Source organism: Hippocampus guttulatus, chromosome 9 (assembly GCF_054856545.1).
Source record: "Hippocampus guttulatus isolate MCC_2025c chromosome 9, RoL_Hgut_1.0, whole genome shotgun sequence".
Lineage (NCBI taxonomy): Eukaryota > Metazoa > Chordata > Actinopteri > Syngnathiformes > Syngnathidae > Hippocampus > Hippocampus guttulatus.
The window spans coordinates 7,361,159-7,380,258 of NC_141269.1; the positions used below are offsets into that span (position 1 = coordinate 7,361,159).

Here is a 19,100-nt window from a genome sequence, read left to right on the forward strand (position 1 = left end):
TAAAGCTGTCGCTGGAAGTCTTGTGGTGACAGGTCACCGTGTGAGGCCGACTCCAGCCCAGTTTGCTCAGATCAAGCCGCCAGCTGGTGAAGCCGGCGAGCCACATGCAAGCCAATCGACGGGCGAGGAAATATTATGAGAAAACGGATGGTTTTATAATTTTTGAAATTGGTCACGGGCCACACATGACGTTTATCACATTCCTTAATGCGATGATTATTTCAAGCTGCTTCTGATGTGGTCAGTAACCCAGTCGATGAGGTATTGGGTCTAACCTCTCTGACATGTTTGATTACTATGAGACTGTGTGCAGGCCCGCCACTCCTTCCCTGCAAGTGCCCAGAGTGTGAAAATCCAATTAGCCAGTCAGCGGGGAGCTCAAAAGCCAGTCAGGCACATCTATGGAGAGGAAGAGACTGCCAGCACTAAGACCTGAGCGCCCACCACCTAAATGAGCGACTTGAAAAGCAGAGACTTAACTAATTCCGATTATTTCCAGTGCAATCAGGCACAAAGAAAAGGTGAGTGAATAATTGCGGAAAGGTGGCTCTTTGGGGCCAAGGGGTGAAGCGAGACTGCAAATGGAGGCGCCACATCCTTCTTTTGCTCAGTCTGAAATGGAGATGCCCCGATTGTATTGTCTCAGAGATAGATTAAAGACACCTCAGCAACCCCCCCCCCCCCATCAAGTTGCCTAATAAACTAACACCTCAAAATCTCAGGAGAAAAACTGTTTTAGATTAGCCAAGCATGGCGATCAACCCCTCCTCCTCCCACCCCATGTTCTGTTCTCAAAGACCACACAGTGGGATTGGGTTCTTGCCACAAATTCCAATGACCCCACCATATATCACGTTAAAAATTCAATTTCACTGAGCAAACTGAAAAGCGCATAACCACATTATAAGAGGACACTTATTAGCGAGTGTGGGGTTTTTTCACCCGCAAAGTCCTTTTAAATGATTGGATGTGTGGTCTGTAGAAAAGATAAGTCAGTGCCAATCACTGCTAAGTAACACAATGCCAAAATCAAACCTTGAGAGATTTCAGAGAAGTTGAAATCCAGGTTTAAGACTACCAGTATATGACGTCCTGAGTGGCCAGTCTGTGTTGTAGCAGGCAGGAAGCCACTTCACAACGAGAGTGCGACCTTATACATTCAACAATTTGCATTTATTAAATACAGCGCATGGTCTCCATCATCCTGCCAAGAGCATTTAAACTAAAACAAGTATGACTACAGTTGTTGGGCATATCACCCTTAACTGTGAGTAAACTGTTTTGACACTTGCCTGACCGTTAAAAATGTTTAGCCACAACTTTTGCTTCCCAAAACATTTAGACGCATCCACCACCAAAGGCTGAATACACAATTAACTAATTTTAAGTTTTTCTTGCTGTATACAGCCGGTTACAATAACAAGGGTTTATGAGTCTTGGGTCAGATTCATTCATTTTGCATTAATTTCTGTAAAATTATTCAAATTTTGATTAACTTGAAGTGCACCAGCATCGCAGAATTTTTTTTCCCCAAACTGTCCGAGGAGTGACTCTCACTAAAGGAAACCAATATTGTGTGATTAGCATTAATATTATTGACTGCTATTATCACACAAATAGTGCTTGAGTGAAATCAAGGCAATGACAAATTACAACTTACAAACACACACAAAGGACAAGAGGAAGTGACCCACATGATATCATTTCCTCTTCCTGTAAACAAATATCACCTAGATAGTGCGAGGTCATTTGGCGTTACACCAGGGGTGGCCAACCAGAGCCACAGGTTGTTGTTTTTTTTAACTGTGTTACTGCAAAGAGCCAAAGCACACAAGCATACAACAACTTGTTCCAAGCAAGTTGGTACAAGTGCTTCAAAAGGTTTTCTTCCTGACAATTTCAAAGTGAGCAACTAACACTTGCAAAGTTTAGTCCCCTTTGGAAATTGTTTGCATGCAGTGAACTGGAGAGTTGTTGAAGATTTGAAGCCTTGAAATGCTCTAATGATGCCTAACGTATATAAACAGGCCCGGATTGTACGTTCTGCCGAATTACCACTGGGCCGAAATGCAATCACTCCACGAGATCAATGATCAATCAACAAATTATGACATGACAACCACTGGCAAGTCGATTTTGCTTAAAATGCAAAATATCTGCTGAATCCGATTCAACTAATCAGATCTGTGTAAAGTCTAATGGCCATGCCTCAACAAAGTTATGAGTGGAAAAATCATTCATCAAGACCAATTCACATTTGCAAATTCAGCTCGTGTCAATTTCTGGGTGCGAAATATGTGACTGTCATGAAGACATAAGACGCATATTAAAAATTCTGATTAACCAATAGTGAAATGACAGAAAATCAATTTCCAGAACTGACTTAAGGGCAAGCAGACAGATTTTCTTCCAAATGATAGCATCGTGAGGGGTGCTGGGACACGGGTCAAACTCCCGAGTTCACGCTGTGCACAGACTTGCAGAAAGTTAGTGACCAGTGACAACATCATCAAAGGCCAGCTCAGAGCCTTTGACCCCTCTGGTCAAGGACATGGGCAAGAGAATGAGGATTCATTATTTTTAATTGGACACCCAACCTCAATTTTTTTTTCAAGCACAAAATGGGGCCTTCCAACAGGTTGCCCCCAGCCCAGGAAGCTTCATGGACGGATGTTTGTTTTTGACTGATGAAAAGAAACAGTGTATGTCATGAAATAAAAACTTTCAAAAATACAAACTATGTTTCAAGATTTTTTTTTTTAAATAAATCTGTTGAATCACAATTCAAAACTATTTTATTTATTCTTCATTTTGTCAGATTCAAGCTATTTCTGTGATCACTGTGGGTTTTTCTTTCATGAACATAGGGGTGCCAACAATTTTATCTGTGTACGCCAAGAAGGTTTTGGACTGACGCGAGCAAATTATGTCACTGATATTTAAGTAATTGTACATATTGTACTAAGGACTATAAATCATTCACTTTGAATTGACCTGTAAATTGGTCAGAGGTGATCTGGAGCCTAATCCCACCTGATTTAGGGTGAGAGGTGGGATATACCTTGAACTGGTCACCAGCCAGTTGCAATTTAGAGTCTTTATTGAATTTAGCAGCCATGTTTTCAGAATGTGGGAGGAAGTCAAGAGAAAAAACACATGCAAGCACAGGGAGATTTAGCTAACTCCGCAAAGGAAGGCCGTAGCCAACGTATGAACCCTAGACCTCAGAACTGCGATGTGGAAGAGTTGGCCTATCTTAAAGTCAAGTGGAAGTCGATTAATATTGCATTTGTGGAGTATAGATTAAGCAGCAAAATCCACCTGTTTTTAGCCATCTCAAGGGGCGGCCATTTTGCTCCTTGCTCTCGACTGAAAATGAGCCTCACAGTGCCTAAGCCTTGGGCACTGTGATGTCATTTTCAGTCAACAGCAACAGCAACAGCAACAGCACTTTCTTCTGATTCCAACGCAATATTAACCAAAATGGTGACAGTACATTCTCAGTCATTAGTTGGAGCAATCTAGTGAAGAAATGTATTTTAAAAAACTGCCTTACATACCTGAATGGAGCTGGTTCTGTGATGTCGCCTTTAAAAGTGGCATTGAGCTGTTTCTCCCTGGTCAGCAGGTCATCAATGAGATTCTGCCGCCTGTCTGCTTCTGACTGCATTCTGATCACGTCAAATTAAGAAACATTTTTGGGTTTGCCTGTTAATACTTTCGCGTTTCCACGCGCAAACTTTTTTGGTTTGAAGCTGTGTTGTCTATAAGGTGTGTGCAATGCTGTTTTATGTATTTGAGAGATATTGGAAGGACCACTGAATTACCAAAAGGGAACTGATGTTGTCTTGTTTGTTGGGTTCAGTCAGTGTAAACACAGAAATATCAATGTGTCACTTGAATTTTTTTCTGGAAGTACACAGTGTAAAAACATCCGACACAGGCATTAAAGCGCAATTGGGGCCTTGGATGTGACATCGCAGACACTTTTGACAACATTTTTCAAAGCAATTTGCTGCCCTCTACTGCCCAACTGATGTGACTCCAAACTCCGCAGCCAGTCGGCTTGTCTCATGACTTCTATTTGGGAAAGGATACATGCGACGTGACGAAGAAGCCCTCAGCAAACTGTCTTTAAGCTGGGCAATATTTTGTTTTAGCTTCTGAAGAGATGCCCGAAGTGTCATGTTTATCTAAATACAAACGAAAAAGAAGACGACACGGGAGAAATCGAAAAATGCAGTATCGTAGTTGACAATGTAAACATTTAATCACCTTCGCTGGGTTGCCCCCTGTTTTTTGCTCTCTGTTGCGTTCATGGATGTTTTCAGCAATTTCTTGTGCCAGCCGACAAGTGGCATCGTAATTCTGCAACCTACAGAGCAAGGAGGACAACATAAACGTCTGAGTTGAACCATTAAATACCCTCCATTGTGTTTAAATGAATGGAGATTAAAAGCATGTGTTTTACAAATGCATAAACGAACGGACTCAGTATAGAATTTGGCCAACCGACAATAATGTGACATTGGGTTTGCGCCTTACCCTCCTTTGCTTTCCTGTACAGCAAACCGTGTAAAATATGAATTAACATACAACATACATCAAGTTGGAATGGGTATACTCCGCTTGGGAAGCCAACAAAAACGAGCTAGGTAAATCTTAACCACGTCACAGAATTTCAACGATTCCTGAAAATGAGAGAAATCAAGAAATGAAGTCATTGTTTACCAGGTATCCTGAGACATTTTTGGGGTGAAACACGGAGTTTGAGATGGAAATCCAGACTGCTGGAATCACCCGGTAGTGAAATGTTTCCTGTTTGGGTGTGACGTTATCACAATGCTCGATGAGGGACAAACTTCTTGTTAGCATCATGTGTGCGGTAATTCTACCTCTACAAAAGTGACGAACCTGTCATCGATTTCAAAACCTAAAAAAAATAAACGCATTGCTTATAAATTCACATTTAAATCTTCCCTGCTGTCTTCAAGTTAAAGGAAATGTGTGCTAATTTAAAATGTTGCTTATGTTCTCACAATTTGGGATGACCCAATGTGTGCTGCTGTTCTCCGTCTCTCGTGATTTGGTTCAATCTGTAACTCTATGCAGAAATCCATCGTGTTCATCAACATGCTAATACAATAATACCACTTTTCGAATGAACTCTGGGGAATGCAGTGGCAAAACTACAGTCAATATATTTTCATATATTAATGTTTTTAACAATTCAAGTGACGTTTTCTAAAATTTTGCAGCAATAGCTATGGTTATATCTGGTGTGTTTTGTAGTTAATTGGTAATTTAAACTAGAAAAATAAGATTGTTAAAATTTGGTATTGGGCTTTTAAAGTCAAATCAGATGACATGCAAATTAAAACGTAAAGATTATTCAATTTTAAGATAATTTCAGCGCTCTTGCGCCTATAAAATGTTATCACCATTTAGCATAAATATGATCCGTATTTTATCTATAGAATCTGCTGTCAGTAAAATTAGATGTGAATGCAAAAAAATATTCACCGGTGCTGTTAGATAATTTGTTTTTCACCATCAGTGTAGGAGCCCACATGTGAGATAAGCACTCGTAGAGGTTGAATGTGTCATAGCCAAACAGTGGTTGTGTTTAGATCAAAACACACACCTGTTGTGTTGAATAATAACTTTTTGAAGATTTCTCGGAATAGTCCAAGTTGGCATTTTGATTCAGAACAAGTTCAGGGAAGGAGCAGTACCTGCCAACAATTCCAAATGACCTTATTTTGGACACGTTTAAGTAGGTTAAACACAGGTTTGTCAAATACAAAACAAAATGGTTTACATATGGATGCGAATGTACTGTATGCCAATTCGTCAAAATTAGTTACAGAACCACATTTAATGTAGAGGACTCGGGGTCCGCTGATGTAAGTATTACAAGAGTATTTCAATATGGTAATGTTATTTATATGGGTATAATTTGCATTTCAGTCAAGATAATATTAACATTGTGCTTTCTGTCTTATTGCTGAATCCATTCCTCTGAGAAGGAGAAAGTAGATATTGCCAGATTTAAAGCAGAAACGTAAGTGGAACCTTTCCGGCCCAAAGCATTAAGTCACCACAAACAAGCCTCGCCCCTATGCTCCCCCACATGCAGGCTCATATAAGATCCTGCATCCACGAACGTGCAGCACATCCCACCCATCACATTGAATTTCTGGGAAGACTTGATTCATATCTCGAGATTGCCGGATTTTTTCAGCTGTGGAAGCATCAATTCCAACGAGAGCACAATGACGGGAGGCAGAAGCAGGCAGAGATCTCACTCTTATTACAACCCAGAGGACTGCAAGACCTGTGGAATACAGACACAGACTAAAGAGACCTATCAAAGACCTCGTTCAAGGTAGGAGTTCTATTCTGGAGTCAACTGAATGGTCATGATATGACAATTACTGTTTTTTTTTTGCGCGACTGACCTCAAACTACAGAGGGATGACCAAACTAGGGTGTAGTCCACATTGGCTGGAGAGCTTCCAGCCATGACCCGAAAAACACGATGGCTTAGCTAATGCGTGATCATGCTTTCCAGGTCTTTTTACAGTTATGAAACATCAGAACATGAGTCTGACAATGATTTGGGGCATCTATCCATGTCCATTCCACTGATACAAAAATTGACCACTCCACCCCAGCATCCTGTGAACAAAAATGAAAAGTCCAAATCCAAAGTGAACAAGCACTCACTGTCAAGAGACCAAAACGGTAAGTGCATTTTGTATGTTACTGCAGAGTTTCACAACCCTCATGAAATGCTGCACACATGTGTTTAGGCAGCAGAGGCAATCTTAAGTGTGTGTCCATGATCACCATCTCTGAATCGGACAACTGGGAGATCTGCTCCAGCTCTGGCATGAAATACGGCCAGTTTGTGGACTGGGAGAAGATCGATCCGGAAGCTTCAGAACGGTACCAGAAGATACTGGAAAGCGAGCACCAGCGGCTGAAAGCCATGGGAAGAGAAGGATTCTGGGCTACGCCTCATACACTGAGGGCAAAGGCTTACTATCACATCATCCACGGCATCCATTCCAGGTTAGCACTACTCAGGTCAAGACAGGAAAGCAAAAAGAAGTGGGCGGCGGAAGTGGAAAGTACTGTAAGCTCTTACTGATGTGTTGTGGCAATGCGCAGATACCATCCAAATATGTTGTAGAAATGACTACAAAACATACTAAGTCGACATACGAATTAGCTTTTACCATGGTCAAGGACCCAACAGAGATTGTGGGCGCGGGGGGTGCTGGAGCCCATCTTCAGGCAGTAGGCGGGGGACACCCTGAACCGGTTGCCAGCCAATCGCAGAGCACACAGTGACGAACAACCAATCGTACTCACACTCACACCTAGGGACACTTTGGAGTGTTCAATCAGCCTGCCATGCATATTTTTGGAATGTGGGGAGGGGGGGGGGGGTGAACCGGAGTACCCGGAGAAAACCCACGCAGGCATGGGGAGAACATGCAAACTCCACACAGGAAGGCCAGAGCGGGATCGAACCCATGACCTCTGCTCTGTGAGGTCGAGGCGCTAACCACTCGCCGACCGGGCCGCGTAGCCCTCAAGGTGTATTATTTTGAAATAATACACAGCTCCATGTCATTATACTTAACAGTGCAAGTTTCAATTAGAGAACCCAAATCAGAGAACTGTTCACTCTGCTGTAGGTGTGTCAGTCCAGAAAGAGACGTGTATTACGAACTCAGCAGGAAGCTCTTTGGAGAACAAAAGCTCAGCACCCACCCCGTTCCAGAGTACATGGAAGCAGGAGAAATACCAAGGTACAATTCAATGACATTTATTGCATTCTATATATCCCTGTGGCTGGCACTACATTTTTCAATGTTTTGACAATTCACGAAACATATTTCCAGTGATAACATGGTATTGAAAATGATCATTGTGATCGTTGATCTTTTCATAGGCACTGCCTCAATAAGGCGGGTGTAAATTCCGTGAAGAAGATTCTTCTCTGTCTGGGGAAGTACTTCCCAGAAATGAACTTTTGCCCGATCCTCCCAGCTTTGGTGTCGCTCATTTTACACTTCAGCCAGGACGAAGCAGAATGTTTCTACAGCGTTTCCAGACTGATTTGCTACAACGACCCAAATAAGCGTTACATTGACCAGACCTTCCTCACATACCGAGCCTCGTGCATGACCTTCGGAGACCTTGCAAACAGGTGTTGCCGGGGCATCCGGAAATTGATAGCCAGCTCACACCAGAACCTTTTTGAGTTTTACTCCGACTGGATCATGTGGATCTTTGCTGATCTCCCATTCACGTATGCCATTAGAGTGTTGGATGTCTATCTCCTCGAGGGCTACAAAGTTCTATACAGGTTTGCAGTGATTTTTTTTCCTGCATTTATACCCCCTCAAAAGCTTAGAAAAACAACAAAATCACATATCTATATCATTCATAGGGTGGCATTGGCTTTGCTGAGCCTCTACAAAGTGTCCGTGTCATCCAGAGTTGCAGATGTGGAAGATTTCCGTACAGACATGAAAAGGTTTGTGCAGAATGTGGCTCGCCACTGCACGGCTGAGAATCTTTTGGAAAGAGCCTTCCTGGTTCCGATTGCCACGAGGAGAGAACTCAACCTTCTCTTCAAAGCTAACAAGGTCTCCCTCATGCAAAAAGGGGTCAGCATCCACCAGAAGAGGTGAGGCAGCGAGAACAATTTTGCATTTCATGTACGAGAAAATAGTTACCGGTCATCAAAAAATTGTTTTACCATTATGTAACTACATATTACGATGTACTTTGAATATAGTAGTTCCTCAATGTCATGGTCTCCCCACGGGTGTTTTCATCCTATAGGCAGTCGGTGGATACAGTGGACTTTAACAACCTTAGCTCCAGTGTTGTGACAGGAACAGAGATGAGAGTGGTCTGGGCCTGGATACCGGAACGCTTTGCCCTTTTCAGTCCCATTAAGCTGTTCAGTACAACAGAACATGGAGAAAGTCTCGCCTCGTAAGTCGACACTTTACTCCATTGCAAGCATGTGGAATTTAGGAGCTGTTCACTCAAATTCCTTTTGAACTTTCAATGGATCATGAGTGATTGGCATCCAGTTCAGGGTTTACACTGCATCTCACCCAAAGTCAGCTTAGACAGGCTCCAGCTCACCTGTAGCCCAAATGAGGACATGCAATCCAGTACCCCCTCACTATAACATGTTTCATCCATCACGATTTTGCTATTTCCCGGATTTTTTTTGTGCTTTTTTTTTTTAAATACATTGCATTGTGTTCTATATCCCGATTGACTAATGGACTGTAGACTAATGTCAACAGCCTCATCGCTGTACAGCTTGCCAAATTTTCTCCATGACAAAACCTACAAATGTTTTGTAGAACAATAACAATAATAAAACCAAAAAAAATCGCCCTCCCCGAAAAGGCTAGACAGCAATACAAAATTTGGTTGAACTCCCTACTTTAGCACGAGCACTAATGTATGTCTTTTTCTTTCTTCTTTTATGGGCTATTTGATCATTCATATTGACCAATTTCTTTCATGAAGATTCTATTATCACATGGAGGGCCACGAACCTGCTGTGTTGATCATCAAAACAGTGGATGAAGAGGTACGTAATATTGCCAACCTGACGACAGCTACTGGGCATGTACACAGTACAGAGAAGACATATTTTGCCTTGAATTAATCAGTTTTTTATTTCATAGGTTTTTGGTGCCTTTATTTCATCAGATATGGCAGAGAGGCACAAGTACGACACAGATAAAGCCACATTTTTTGGAACATGCGAATGTTTTGTTTTCACGGTGAGCCATCCTGCTTTGCATGACAATTGTATCGGGATGGCCACCAATGTCAAGAAATATGATTGCTCTTCCAGCTTCGTCCCAGCATGGAGCGCTACCAACGAGCCATGGTCAACATCATGACCAGGAAAGTCTCCCCTCAGCAGGCTCAGTTCAGCTTCCAGACTGCCTCCAACACAACTCTGACGTGTCCGGCTGGAACGCCACAAGATCCCAGCTACTTGACCATCCCCTTCACTGCCCCCTCACAGGAACAGTTTACTGCCAAGGAGCCGAAGAGATCCAAGGAACAAGAGGCTTCCAAGTTCATTGCCGGCAGTGATGAACGTTTCATTATTGGTAGGTCATTCGCATACTGTGAGGTCATATAGATGCATTATAGATGCTGACAGGCAGCTGAATGGAGGAGCAATGTTTTATAAGGTAGGAAGCAAACACCATTAATTGAGCAAATTGTCCCGTTATAATTCCCATGGTTATGTTATGCCAGGTTTGCATATGGTGTCATGTGGGATGACCAAGACCAAACAGGGGCACAATATTCTGCTGCATGCTCTGTTGGATTGAGGTTAGGCCATTGACTTAGCCAATGACATATATTCACTGTCTTGCCTTCAATAAGGTTTTTTTTTTTCAGTAAGACATCTAAACTGGCCAACTATTCTCTTTGGTGAATGAAAAGAAAACTTAATAGATTCAATAGCAATCTGGGGAAGGTTGGCGTGTTCTTCTTAATATCTACAAAAAAGGAGATGCCTTTTTGGATGTAACGTAAAGTGTGTATATACAGATTGTTTAAACCAGGTGCTAAAGGCACGAACATAAAATTGTCACTGTACAAATAACTCGGGACCGACATTCCAGACTCATGACAATGACGTACATTACGCACAAGGTGTCAAATTCATTCTGCCTTCTTTCAGGTGGGAACGGAGGCCACGCGCTCTGCTTTCAACAAAACCTCGAGGCAGGCTACACGGAGCCCTGTGACACATTCAAGAGCCCGCCGCTTTGCAAAAGACATTTCAAGATCCAGTCAATGGAAGTGTGGGGAATCCAGAACTCGATTTGCTTTTCTCAGCCTTTTCCCTCCCAGCAAAATATATAGTTCTATAGTGTCATCCACATTGCCTTTGGTTTTACAGTTTTTTTTAATATATATACTGTCGAATACTTAAACAGATTTTACTGCACCTTGATAACATCTAAACACATGCCCTTTGGAGACGTGCAAACCCACACACAACAGGCTGAGGTGGTGCGGTCAGCTGGTCAGCTACTGTATGTGGACAAACATTGGAATCCACAGTTTCGAATATGGCTGTGAGTGTGGTCTCCAGTTGCCCATCCGTGACCTAGGTCAAACGTACCGGGATTGAATTTAATTTTTCCACTGTTTACAGAGACATTTATTTGTAGTTTTCCATGAGAAATTTTAAATAAAATAGAAAAATGTGATTAACAATGGGGGCGGCCCGGTAGTCCAGTGGTTAGCACGTCGGCTTCACAGTGCAGAGGTACCGGGTTCAATTCCAGCTCCGGCCTCCCTGTGTGGAGTTTGCATGTTCTCCCCGGGCCTGCGTGGGTTTTCTCCGGGTGCTCCGGTTTCCTCCCACGTTCCGAAAACATGCATGGCAGGCTGATTGAGCACTCTAAATTGTCCCCAGGTGTGAGTGTGCGCGTGCATGGTTGTTCGTCTCTGTGTGCCCTGCGATTGGCTGGCAACTGGTTCAGGGTGTCCCCCGCCTACTGCCAAAAGACGGCTGGGATAGGCTCCAGCGCCCCTCGCGACCCTAGTGAGGATTAAGCGGTTCGGAAAATGGATGGATGGATGGATTAACAATGCAAAATATCTTATTACAGTATTACTGTATGATTATTATTATCATCCTTCCATCTATTTTCTAATCTTATCCTCACATGGGTCGCGGGTGTGCTGGAGCACATCCCAGCTGTCTGGGCAGTAGGCGGGGTACACCCTGAACTGGTTGCCAGCCAATCGCAGGGCACACATAGACGAACAACCATCCACACGCATCCGCACTCATAATCACAATCAATTTCGAGTGTTCCATTAACCTTCCATCCATGTTTTTGGAATGTGGGAGGAAACTGGAGGACCTGGAGAAAAACCATGCAGGCACAAGGAGAACATACAAAGTCCATACATGAAGGCCCGAGCCGAAATCGAACCCTGCACCTCTGCACTGTGAGGCCGACGTTCCGCCCTATTATTATTATATTAATTATGCGTATGAATGGAAAAATATATGATATCTATTGCTTTAATTTTTTGTTTTCAATAAAGTTTGTTTTGGAAAAAAAAGTTGTGCACGACGATTGGTATTCATCACTGTACGTATGGGGGCAGCAATGCGCTAAACGTGCCGGAAATCAAAACGAAGAAGAAGAAGTTGAGCAACGGCAGCGTCGGCCTATTTCACTTTAGCTAAGGCCGGTTTAAAATGTGGTAACCTTTGTATTGTCACATCAGTATAGAGGTAAGTGTTCTTTTGTTTTGCTCGCTGTGATCTTAACGATGTAGCGTTAGTGATGTTTGTGTGTTCGTTTATTCGTTTGAACGCAGCTAATGCTAACAACATTGCTCCCTTACGTTGCCGAGCGTTTTTTTTTTAAATACAAAAGGACAAACTCTGCTCACACCCTACCCATCATTCCCATACGATGGGGCAGCCTAGCGTCAAGTCTTAATTCCAAAACATACGCTTTGGGGTTTTAAAATGTGTTAGGGTGCATTGCGTACGTGCTGAGATTGGTTCGAAGTGGTTTCATAAACGCTGCTTCACAATTGTTTTTGCTATCATGTTGGCAGTTAAGCTTTAAGTCGCCAAAATACGTTCAACTCTTAACGGTAAGGTTCACCGTAAAACACCTCGAATGTCGTCATTTGATGGCCGTACAATTAAACATCGTTGTGTGCCTTTCTAATTGATTAAATATGGAATGGCCGCCATGTAATCAATAAGGCTGCGATCAATTGATTTCAAGCGATTTCCAACCAGTCTGTCGTATGAGACTAGCATTCTCGGGTAGATCTGTGAAAGACGATAACAGCGATATGTAATTTTGACACTATTCTGAATAATATATCCGTTTATTTTGAAAAGGGGACAATGGAAATCGAGCTAAACACAGAAACAGGAAGAATAATCCGTCCGTCTGTCCATCCATCCATCCATCCAGCCATTCTCTAATCCTCTTATCCTCACGAGGTTCGCGGGCGTGTTGGAGCCTATCCCAGCTGTCTTCCAGCAGTAGGGGGGGTACACCCCCTGAGCTGGTTGCCAGCCGATCGCAGGGCACACATAGACAAACAACCATTCACACTCACACTGTTCAGTTAACCTGCCATGCATGTTTTTGGAATGTGGGAGGAAACCGTAGTACATGGAGAAAACCCACGCAGGCACGGGGACAACATGAAAACTCCACACATCATTGTGAGGCAACGATGTACATAAGAATGATAGAAATCTTGCACATGACGGTTAGGTGCTGTGGTGAGGTTCTTCACTTAGTAGGGCTCTGCGATAAGGCTAAAATGGAAAATCTCTGTTTTTGCCAGATATCTCAATAACGATTTTACAATGGATTCTGTGAAAACTATAAATTTTTCTTAATTGAGAAAACAAAATATCAATCCAATGTGTGCTGCTGTTTTGTAAGGCTCTAGCCATGGAGGAAGACAATTCATCTGTGACAGATCACTCCTCGGACGAAAGTAAGTCTTGACACCTCTTTTTATTTTTGAAATTGCCACAACAGTACCCACAGGCTCGAAAAGGTGCTTTGTCCACCTCCCGATGTGAATACCATGAAATAAAAGCTGGAATTCTGAACTTTTCTCACATGTTAAATTTTTTTGGTTTGAAAAAATTACCTTACCTTACCTCTCTGAGCTCATCCGCCCCTACACACCTGCCCGGCGCCTCAGGTCTGTGGACCAGACTTTATTAGAAGTACCAAGAACTAAACTGAGGCTCAGAGGGGATCGAGCCTTTTCTGTTGCTGGTCCCTCTCTCTGGAATGACCTCCCACTAAACATTCGGCAAGCCTCCTCGCTGCCCATCTTCAAAACCCTCGTCAAAACTCACTTGTATTCTTTGGCATTCGACTCAGCATGACTTAGATTTGTTCTTGGTTTTACTGTTTGGTGCTTTCTACCGCCTTTATTACCGATTTGTCTTACTGTTTATTGTGCATGTTAAATTGCTCCATGTACAGCACTTTGTATGCAGCGATGGCTGTTTGAAAGTGCTCTATAAATACTGTTGACTTGACTTGACTTGACTTGAAACCCAAATGTCTCCAGTATACAACACAAAACCATGGAATTGACCTTGACATTCCCTTACTTTTGCGGAGGACTGTCAATGACTTAGACGTGTGATTCCAATTCTAATTCTTTGATGTGCTTGGTCACCAGGTGCCAAAGCCTTCGACATTGAGTACATCGTCGAATCTGATCCCGACGATGACTCTGACCCAGAGGATGACAAAAATCCCAAGAAAAAGCCACGCACGGGCCACCCTTGCACCGTTTGCAACAAAATATTTGACAGGCTTTCCAAGCTAACCAGGCACGCGACTGTACACACAAGGCCAAGGACCTTAAAGACTCGCTATCAGTGCGTGCATTGCGACAAGACTTTCACAGAAGAGGAGAAGATGTTACGACACCAAGATAATCACAACCGGACAAAGGAGCACCCGTGCCCCGACTGCGGGAAAGTGTTCAGTAAGCCTTCCAGGTTAGAGCGGCATCGACGCATCCACGCCAGGAAACCGAAGGTTCCCCACCAGTGCTCCTTCTGCGCCAAAACGTTCGATAAACTTTACAGGCTCATTCGCCATGAGCGAATGCACACCGGCGAGAGACCTTTCACCTGCTCCTTCTGCGGCAAGGGATTCGCCGAGATGGGTCACTGCAAAGCTCACGAGAAGATACATCAGGAGAATCCGGAGAAGCCTCACCGCTGCCCCGACTGCGACATGTCCTTCTTCAAGGCCTCGGAACTCGGTCGGCACCAGCGCTCGCACACCGGGGAGAAACCGTTTCAGTGCAGCGAATGCGACAGCACCTTCGCCCGATCCGAGAGTCTGAAGAGACACATGAGGAGCCACACGGGGGAGCGGCCGTACGTCTGCTTGACTTGCGGCAAGGGATTTTACTCCCGTCAGGATTTAAACATTCACTTGCTGATTCACTCGGGGGAGAAGCCCCACGTTTGTCCCATTTGTGGCAAAGGCTTTTCGCAGCTGGGCAACATGAAAGAGCATGAGAAGAACGTCCACGTCAGGTCGGAGAAGTATGACTGCAACGAATGCGGGGCCACTTTCACCCGCTACAAGTCGCTGAACCTGCACCAGCGGGTGCACACTGGAGAGAGGCCGTACCTGTGCCTGCCGTGCGGGCGTAGCTTTTCCTGGAGCCACTGCCTGAGCAGACACCGCAGGACTCACGCTCACAAGCAGATGTTGAGAGATGCGGCTAAAGGCCTCCAAGATTTTCCAAACCTTGCTCAGGATCAGTGCAGTTGAACACTTGGCAGCTACTAGCCTTGCTATACTGCTGCCATACACGCACTAATTTTTTTGCTGGCTTCACTCACGATACGAGGTTCGGGGGCAGTGACTGTGTTCAACTGCCATATTATGTCAAGATGTCAGCGGAATTTAGTCGCATCTTTTTTTGCAAACACACACACGGAAACTTAGGGACCTTCTTTCGGTGATGTACCAACTTGTGTTTGGAACTGAGCGCTGTGTTCCTTTGTGAAATCACACAGTAAAAACAATCAGCAGTTGGATGGAGACCCCTGTGATTCCCTCCAATCATACCAATCAAGGCCATTCGGGAAGCTTTATGTGGGACGGGTTCCAGCATTACAGCGCCACTGTGCACAGCGCAAGTTGGGATTGAAATTTGACTGTTGTACGCGTTACCTGAGACACGTTGCCTAATGTGAGCATGACCCTACATATACTTTTGAAATTCATTTTGATTGCATAAAACGATTCAGGAAGTGTTTTCTCCACATTACAGTAGATCTGAGTGGCACCACATGATCGCCTTTAGTTGAAACACACAGCCTAGCAAATCGGGATATCGCTGCAACTGTGTCGCTTTTACACAACAAGTCAGGCATTGCGATGTGGCACATCAGAGTCCGGCCTGACGTATGAAATACTTTTAGAACTTCGACAGTTGTTTTCAACACAGAGGGGCGGGAGAAGTTAGCCAAGTGTTTCTGCAAAGAAATGTCGGGCTTAATGGGTCGTTAAAGATCCTGTAAAGTGAAATCAGAGATTTGTTTTCTCAATACATTATACACATTTAAAGACAACTGCCGGAAACATGCAAAGACGACAAACTGTCCATCCGTCCATTGATTCTCTCGCCCACTTATCACTACGCTATTCGGCCCTGAATTGTGGAGATAGTGTGAAACTGTTCGACACTCGTTCAGCTTTTTCGATTTTTGGCTTGGTTATCCGTCTAGAGCCCCCTGCCTCACCTCCACTGGACAAGAACTTGGTGCCCTGGTTAGCACCAGTGGTTATCCAGCATCATTACAAGTTATTACCAAGCCAATTTCTACCCCTCCAGCATTCAGTTATAAGATAAGATAACCTTTATTTGTCCCACACTGGGGAAATTTGCAGTCGACAGCAGCAAAATTGGGGGGAAGAAAAAAGTTAGCTAGCTAACTAAGCCCCCGAAAAAAGCTCAATATTGTAAGTGAAATGCTCAAGTGAGGTGGAGGAGATGTGGAAGCCCGTTAGCCTGTTAGCTTGCTAATAAGCCGGTGGCTAGCACCTGTCTGAACCAACCACCAGTGGATTTATGAGGTCATATTTTTTGCAGCTCAAACCTGGCGGGATGTGAGGCATTAGAAAGATGCCGGGGGGGATAGGATCCATTTCCCAATGGTGCATTTATATTATTATTTTTTTCCCTTTGAATTTGGCATGGTTCCTCTCTCCGGTGTGTCAATTTTAGAACAGAACTTTTTTTTCGCTTTACAAGGACTTCTAAGTCGGAACCTGACACTCGAAGACTGAGAAGCAATGATGAACCACTAAGCTGTCGTTAAATGTCGTCCCAGAACACCGTGTGCTTGGGTGCTACAGTTCACTTTTCCCTGAAGTCTGGCTGACGTTAGAGCGGCGAATAACCAACAATGAACAGCAAATTGTGTCTAGACAAGAGAGAGATGATAACAGACACACAGCACAGTCTGAAAATTGGAATTGAATCAATAATTTGTTGCATATGTCAAGACAACTGGACTGGCCTCTAAGGATAAAAGTATATTAATATGTAGTATGTTAAATATTTTAGATATTAGCAATGTTATTTCTTTGAACAGTAGAGGGCAGAGTTTAGCTTTTGACTTTTGAGAGCAACACAATGTTCTCAAAATTACGTTCTATCTTATTTTACTTTTTATCAATTTAGCTTTGCTTGAAAGACCAGAGGTACGGGATTGCAATTATAACATTTTAACACTGCCATTACTGTGAAGGTAATCAATTTATATTGGGACGAGTTTTATGCCACATTGCCTCGGCTTACATTCCTTGCTCTAAATATATTGTTTAACCACTTCAATCAATCAAGACATCAAGATACTTGAGTAATTCGTCTAAAATATCAATAAATCTGGTATTTCTGGTCATGTCATTTTCAAAAGTAAAACGGTCACTACATCATTGGATATTAGAATAGCATCATGCAGATACATTGTATTGAACAAATCAGAAATGGGGGGAAAAAATCAGCTGTCAGAATTTTGTCACTTGAAACTTCAAAGAGAAAAATGTGAAGAAAAGCTCACCCTCCCCTCAAATTACGAGCGATATACAAAAGATGGATGGATGGATGTCTGCATTAGCATGACAATGGCATGTATGAAATAGATGAAAACTGCAAATTAAACATGCAAAAATATATATATCAGAGATATTTTTTTTTGGTCCCTTTAAAAAAAAAATTAACTTCCTAATGTTCAGTACCCTTCATCAAACTTGGGGTACATGTCAGGGCTTCACATCTCCAGTGCTAGCCTTTCAAAATAAGTGGATTTTGAACAGTAGTCCAAGCTTTGATGCACATATCTCTTCATTTGCGTTTTTTGTTGTTGTTTCTGTATTGTCCCTAACGAACCAGCTGAGAACTGTTGTTCGAGCCACATCCATCAAATGCGTACACAGTTGAGGGAATGCAGAGATGAGTAACACTAACGCTGCGAGCTATTTCCCAACTTCGGTTAGCTCACTACAGGAAATATAAACGAAGCCCTACCACAGTTACGAAAAAATGGGTAAGTGACATTGCGTTAAAGAAGGTTTATAATTCCCAGTCTCATAGTAACTTCTCCCCTGACTTCATACCAAAAATGGTGCCAAAGCTCTACTTTTCTATTGGGAGTTTGACACCATCTTGTGATGTTTCAGAATGTTTTTCAGCTAATTAAGGAAGATGAGTTTTTTAAAAATCGGATGGGAAAATTTTACAGTACGTGAGACTGAATGTTTTGAACTCTCGTTTCCGTTCCACTTTTGTCTCATAAATCCGGAAAGGAATTCTGCCATAATGGAGCTCTGCAGATGTGTCATGCTACTTCAGATCGCAAACTGGTACAGATGGAGTCAAAGGAAAATGCTCTTTGTCGCAAACTCTATTTTGAGTGGGTTTCTGAAAGATGCGATGAATCAACAACTTTCCATGATATTGTAGACGCGCCCCAGTAGTTTATTGCATATGATGTAATGTTAAGCCAAACTCTAATCTATTAGTAACGGATCGTTGACATTTTCTACTTCTTGCATGCTTTGCCGTGAAAATGAATGACCTGCTGTTGTTCCTCGTGAGTTGTGTTAAAATAAATCCTTTTTGTCTTCCTATGGTCACACAGTTCACTCATTATCCCTTCAAACTAAGTGTTGTTTTGTGATTTGTTTGCCAGGGTGGCGCTGTTTTAAAACTGTGACACTACGGGGTGTTGCATCTTGAGAATTCGTTACGTCCTTTATGTAGGAACGGGTAGTAAACCAAGAACGCTCTGCAGTCTACACAGGAGGCCCGATCGAAAAATAATCCAATTGTGAAAATATCGAAAGGTGAATCAAAATAACGTTAAGACGAATGGGAAGGCTTGAAGGGGAGAGGGCGGGACGATAGCGTCATCTGTTGCTAGGCGACGTTTGTTAGTGGTTAGCGCCCTTTCTGCTTAAAAAAAA

General features: G+C 43.1%; 3 protein-coding genes across 4 annotated transcripts in view; 2 read left to right on the forward strand and 1 right to left on the reverse strand.

Annotated features, from left to right (window-relative positions):
- The window catches only part of stx8 (syntaxin 8), a 27,103-nt gene extending 22,270 nt beyond the window's left edge, over positions 1 to 4,833 (reverse strand). For both annotated transcript variants that reach the window (XM_086119209.1, XM_086119208.1), the window contains exons 1-4: positions 4,732 to 4,833; positions 4,276 to 4,375; positions 4,099 to 4,193; positions 3,561 to 3,671 (exon numbers count right to left, since the gene is read on the reverse strand). In XM_086119209.1, the coding sequence (XP_085975335.1) occupies positions 3,561 to 3,671; positions 4,099 to 4,193; positions 4,276 to 4,375; positions 4,732 to 4,748 (323 nt within the window). In that variant the 5' untranslated portion in view covers positions 4,749 to 4,833. The remainder of the gene's footprint in view (positions 1 to 3,560; positions 3,672 to 4,098; positions 4,194 to 4,275; positions 4,376 to 4,731) is intronic.
- Positions 4,834 to 6,160: 1,327 nt separating this feature from the next.
- LOC147200127 (TBC1 domain family member 24-like) lies at positions 6,161 to 12,153 on the forward strand. The gene is made up of 11 exons (XM_086120849.1): positions 6,161 to 6,388; positions 6,575 to 6,747; positions 6,816 to 7,077; positions 7,710 to 7,823; positions 7,967 to 8,383; positions 8,468 to 8,707; positions 8,866 to 9,021; positions 9,574 to 9,637; positions 9,735 to 9,833; positions 9,908 to 10,172; positions 10,757 to 12,153. Exons 1-11 carry the CDS (start codon positions 6,276 to 6,278, stop codon positions 10,939 to 10,941), a joined length of 2,088 nt encoding a protein of 695 aa, XP_085976975.1. The 5' UTR covers positions 6,161 to 6,275; the 3' UTR covers positions 10,942 to 12,153.
- Positions 12,154 to 12,209: 56 nt separating this feature from the next.
- LOC147200128 (uncharacterized) lies at positions 12,210 to 18,770 on the forward strand. The gene is made up of 3 exons (XM_086120848.1): positions 12,210 to 12,334; positions 13,521 to 13,575; positions 14,281 to 18,770. Exons 2-3 carry the CDS (start codon positions 13,530 to 13,532, stop codon positions 15,393 to 15,395), a joined length of 1,161 nt encoding a protein of 386 aa, XP_085976974.1. The 5' UTR covers positions 12,210 to 12,334; positions 13,521 to 13,529; the 3' UTR covers positions 15,396 to 18,770.
- The last annotated feature ends 330 nt before the right edge of the window (positions 18,771 to 19,100 follow it).

What these genes read in the sequence shown, in the direction of transcription:
- LOC147200127 (XM_086120849.1), top strand. Translation starts at nt 6,276, where the DNA reads ATGACGGGAGGCAGAAGCAGGCAGAGATCTCACTCTTATTACAACCCA. An exon ending in ATCCACGGCATCCATTCCAG is followed by an intron (nt 7,078 to 7,709) that starts GTTAGCACTACT and finishes ACTCTGCTGTAG; the next exon opens with GTGTGTCAGTCCAGAAAGAG. An exon ending in TCAAAACAGTGGATGAAGAG is followed by an intron (nt 9,638 to 9,734) that starts GTACGTAATATT and finishes TTTATTTCATAG; the next exon opens with GTTTTTGGTGCCTTTATTTC.
- LOC147200128 (XM_086120848.1), top strand. Translation starts at nt 13,530, where the DNA reads ATGGAGGAAGACAATTCATCTGTGACAGATCACTCCTCGGACGAAA. An exon ending in AGATCACTCCTCGGACGAAA is followed by an intron (nt 13,576 to 14,280) that starts GTAAGTCTTGAC and finishes CTTGGTCACCAG; the next exon opens with GTGCCAAAGCCTTCGACATT.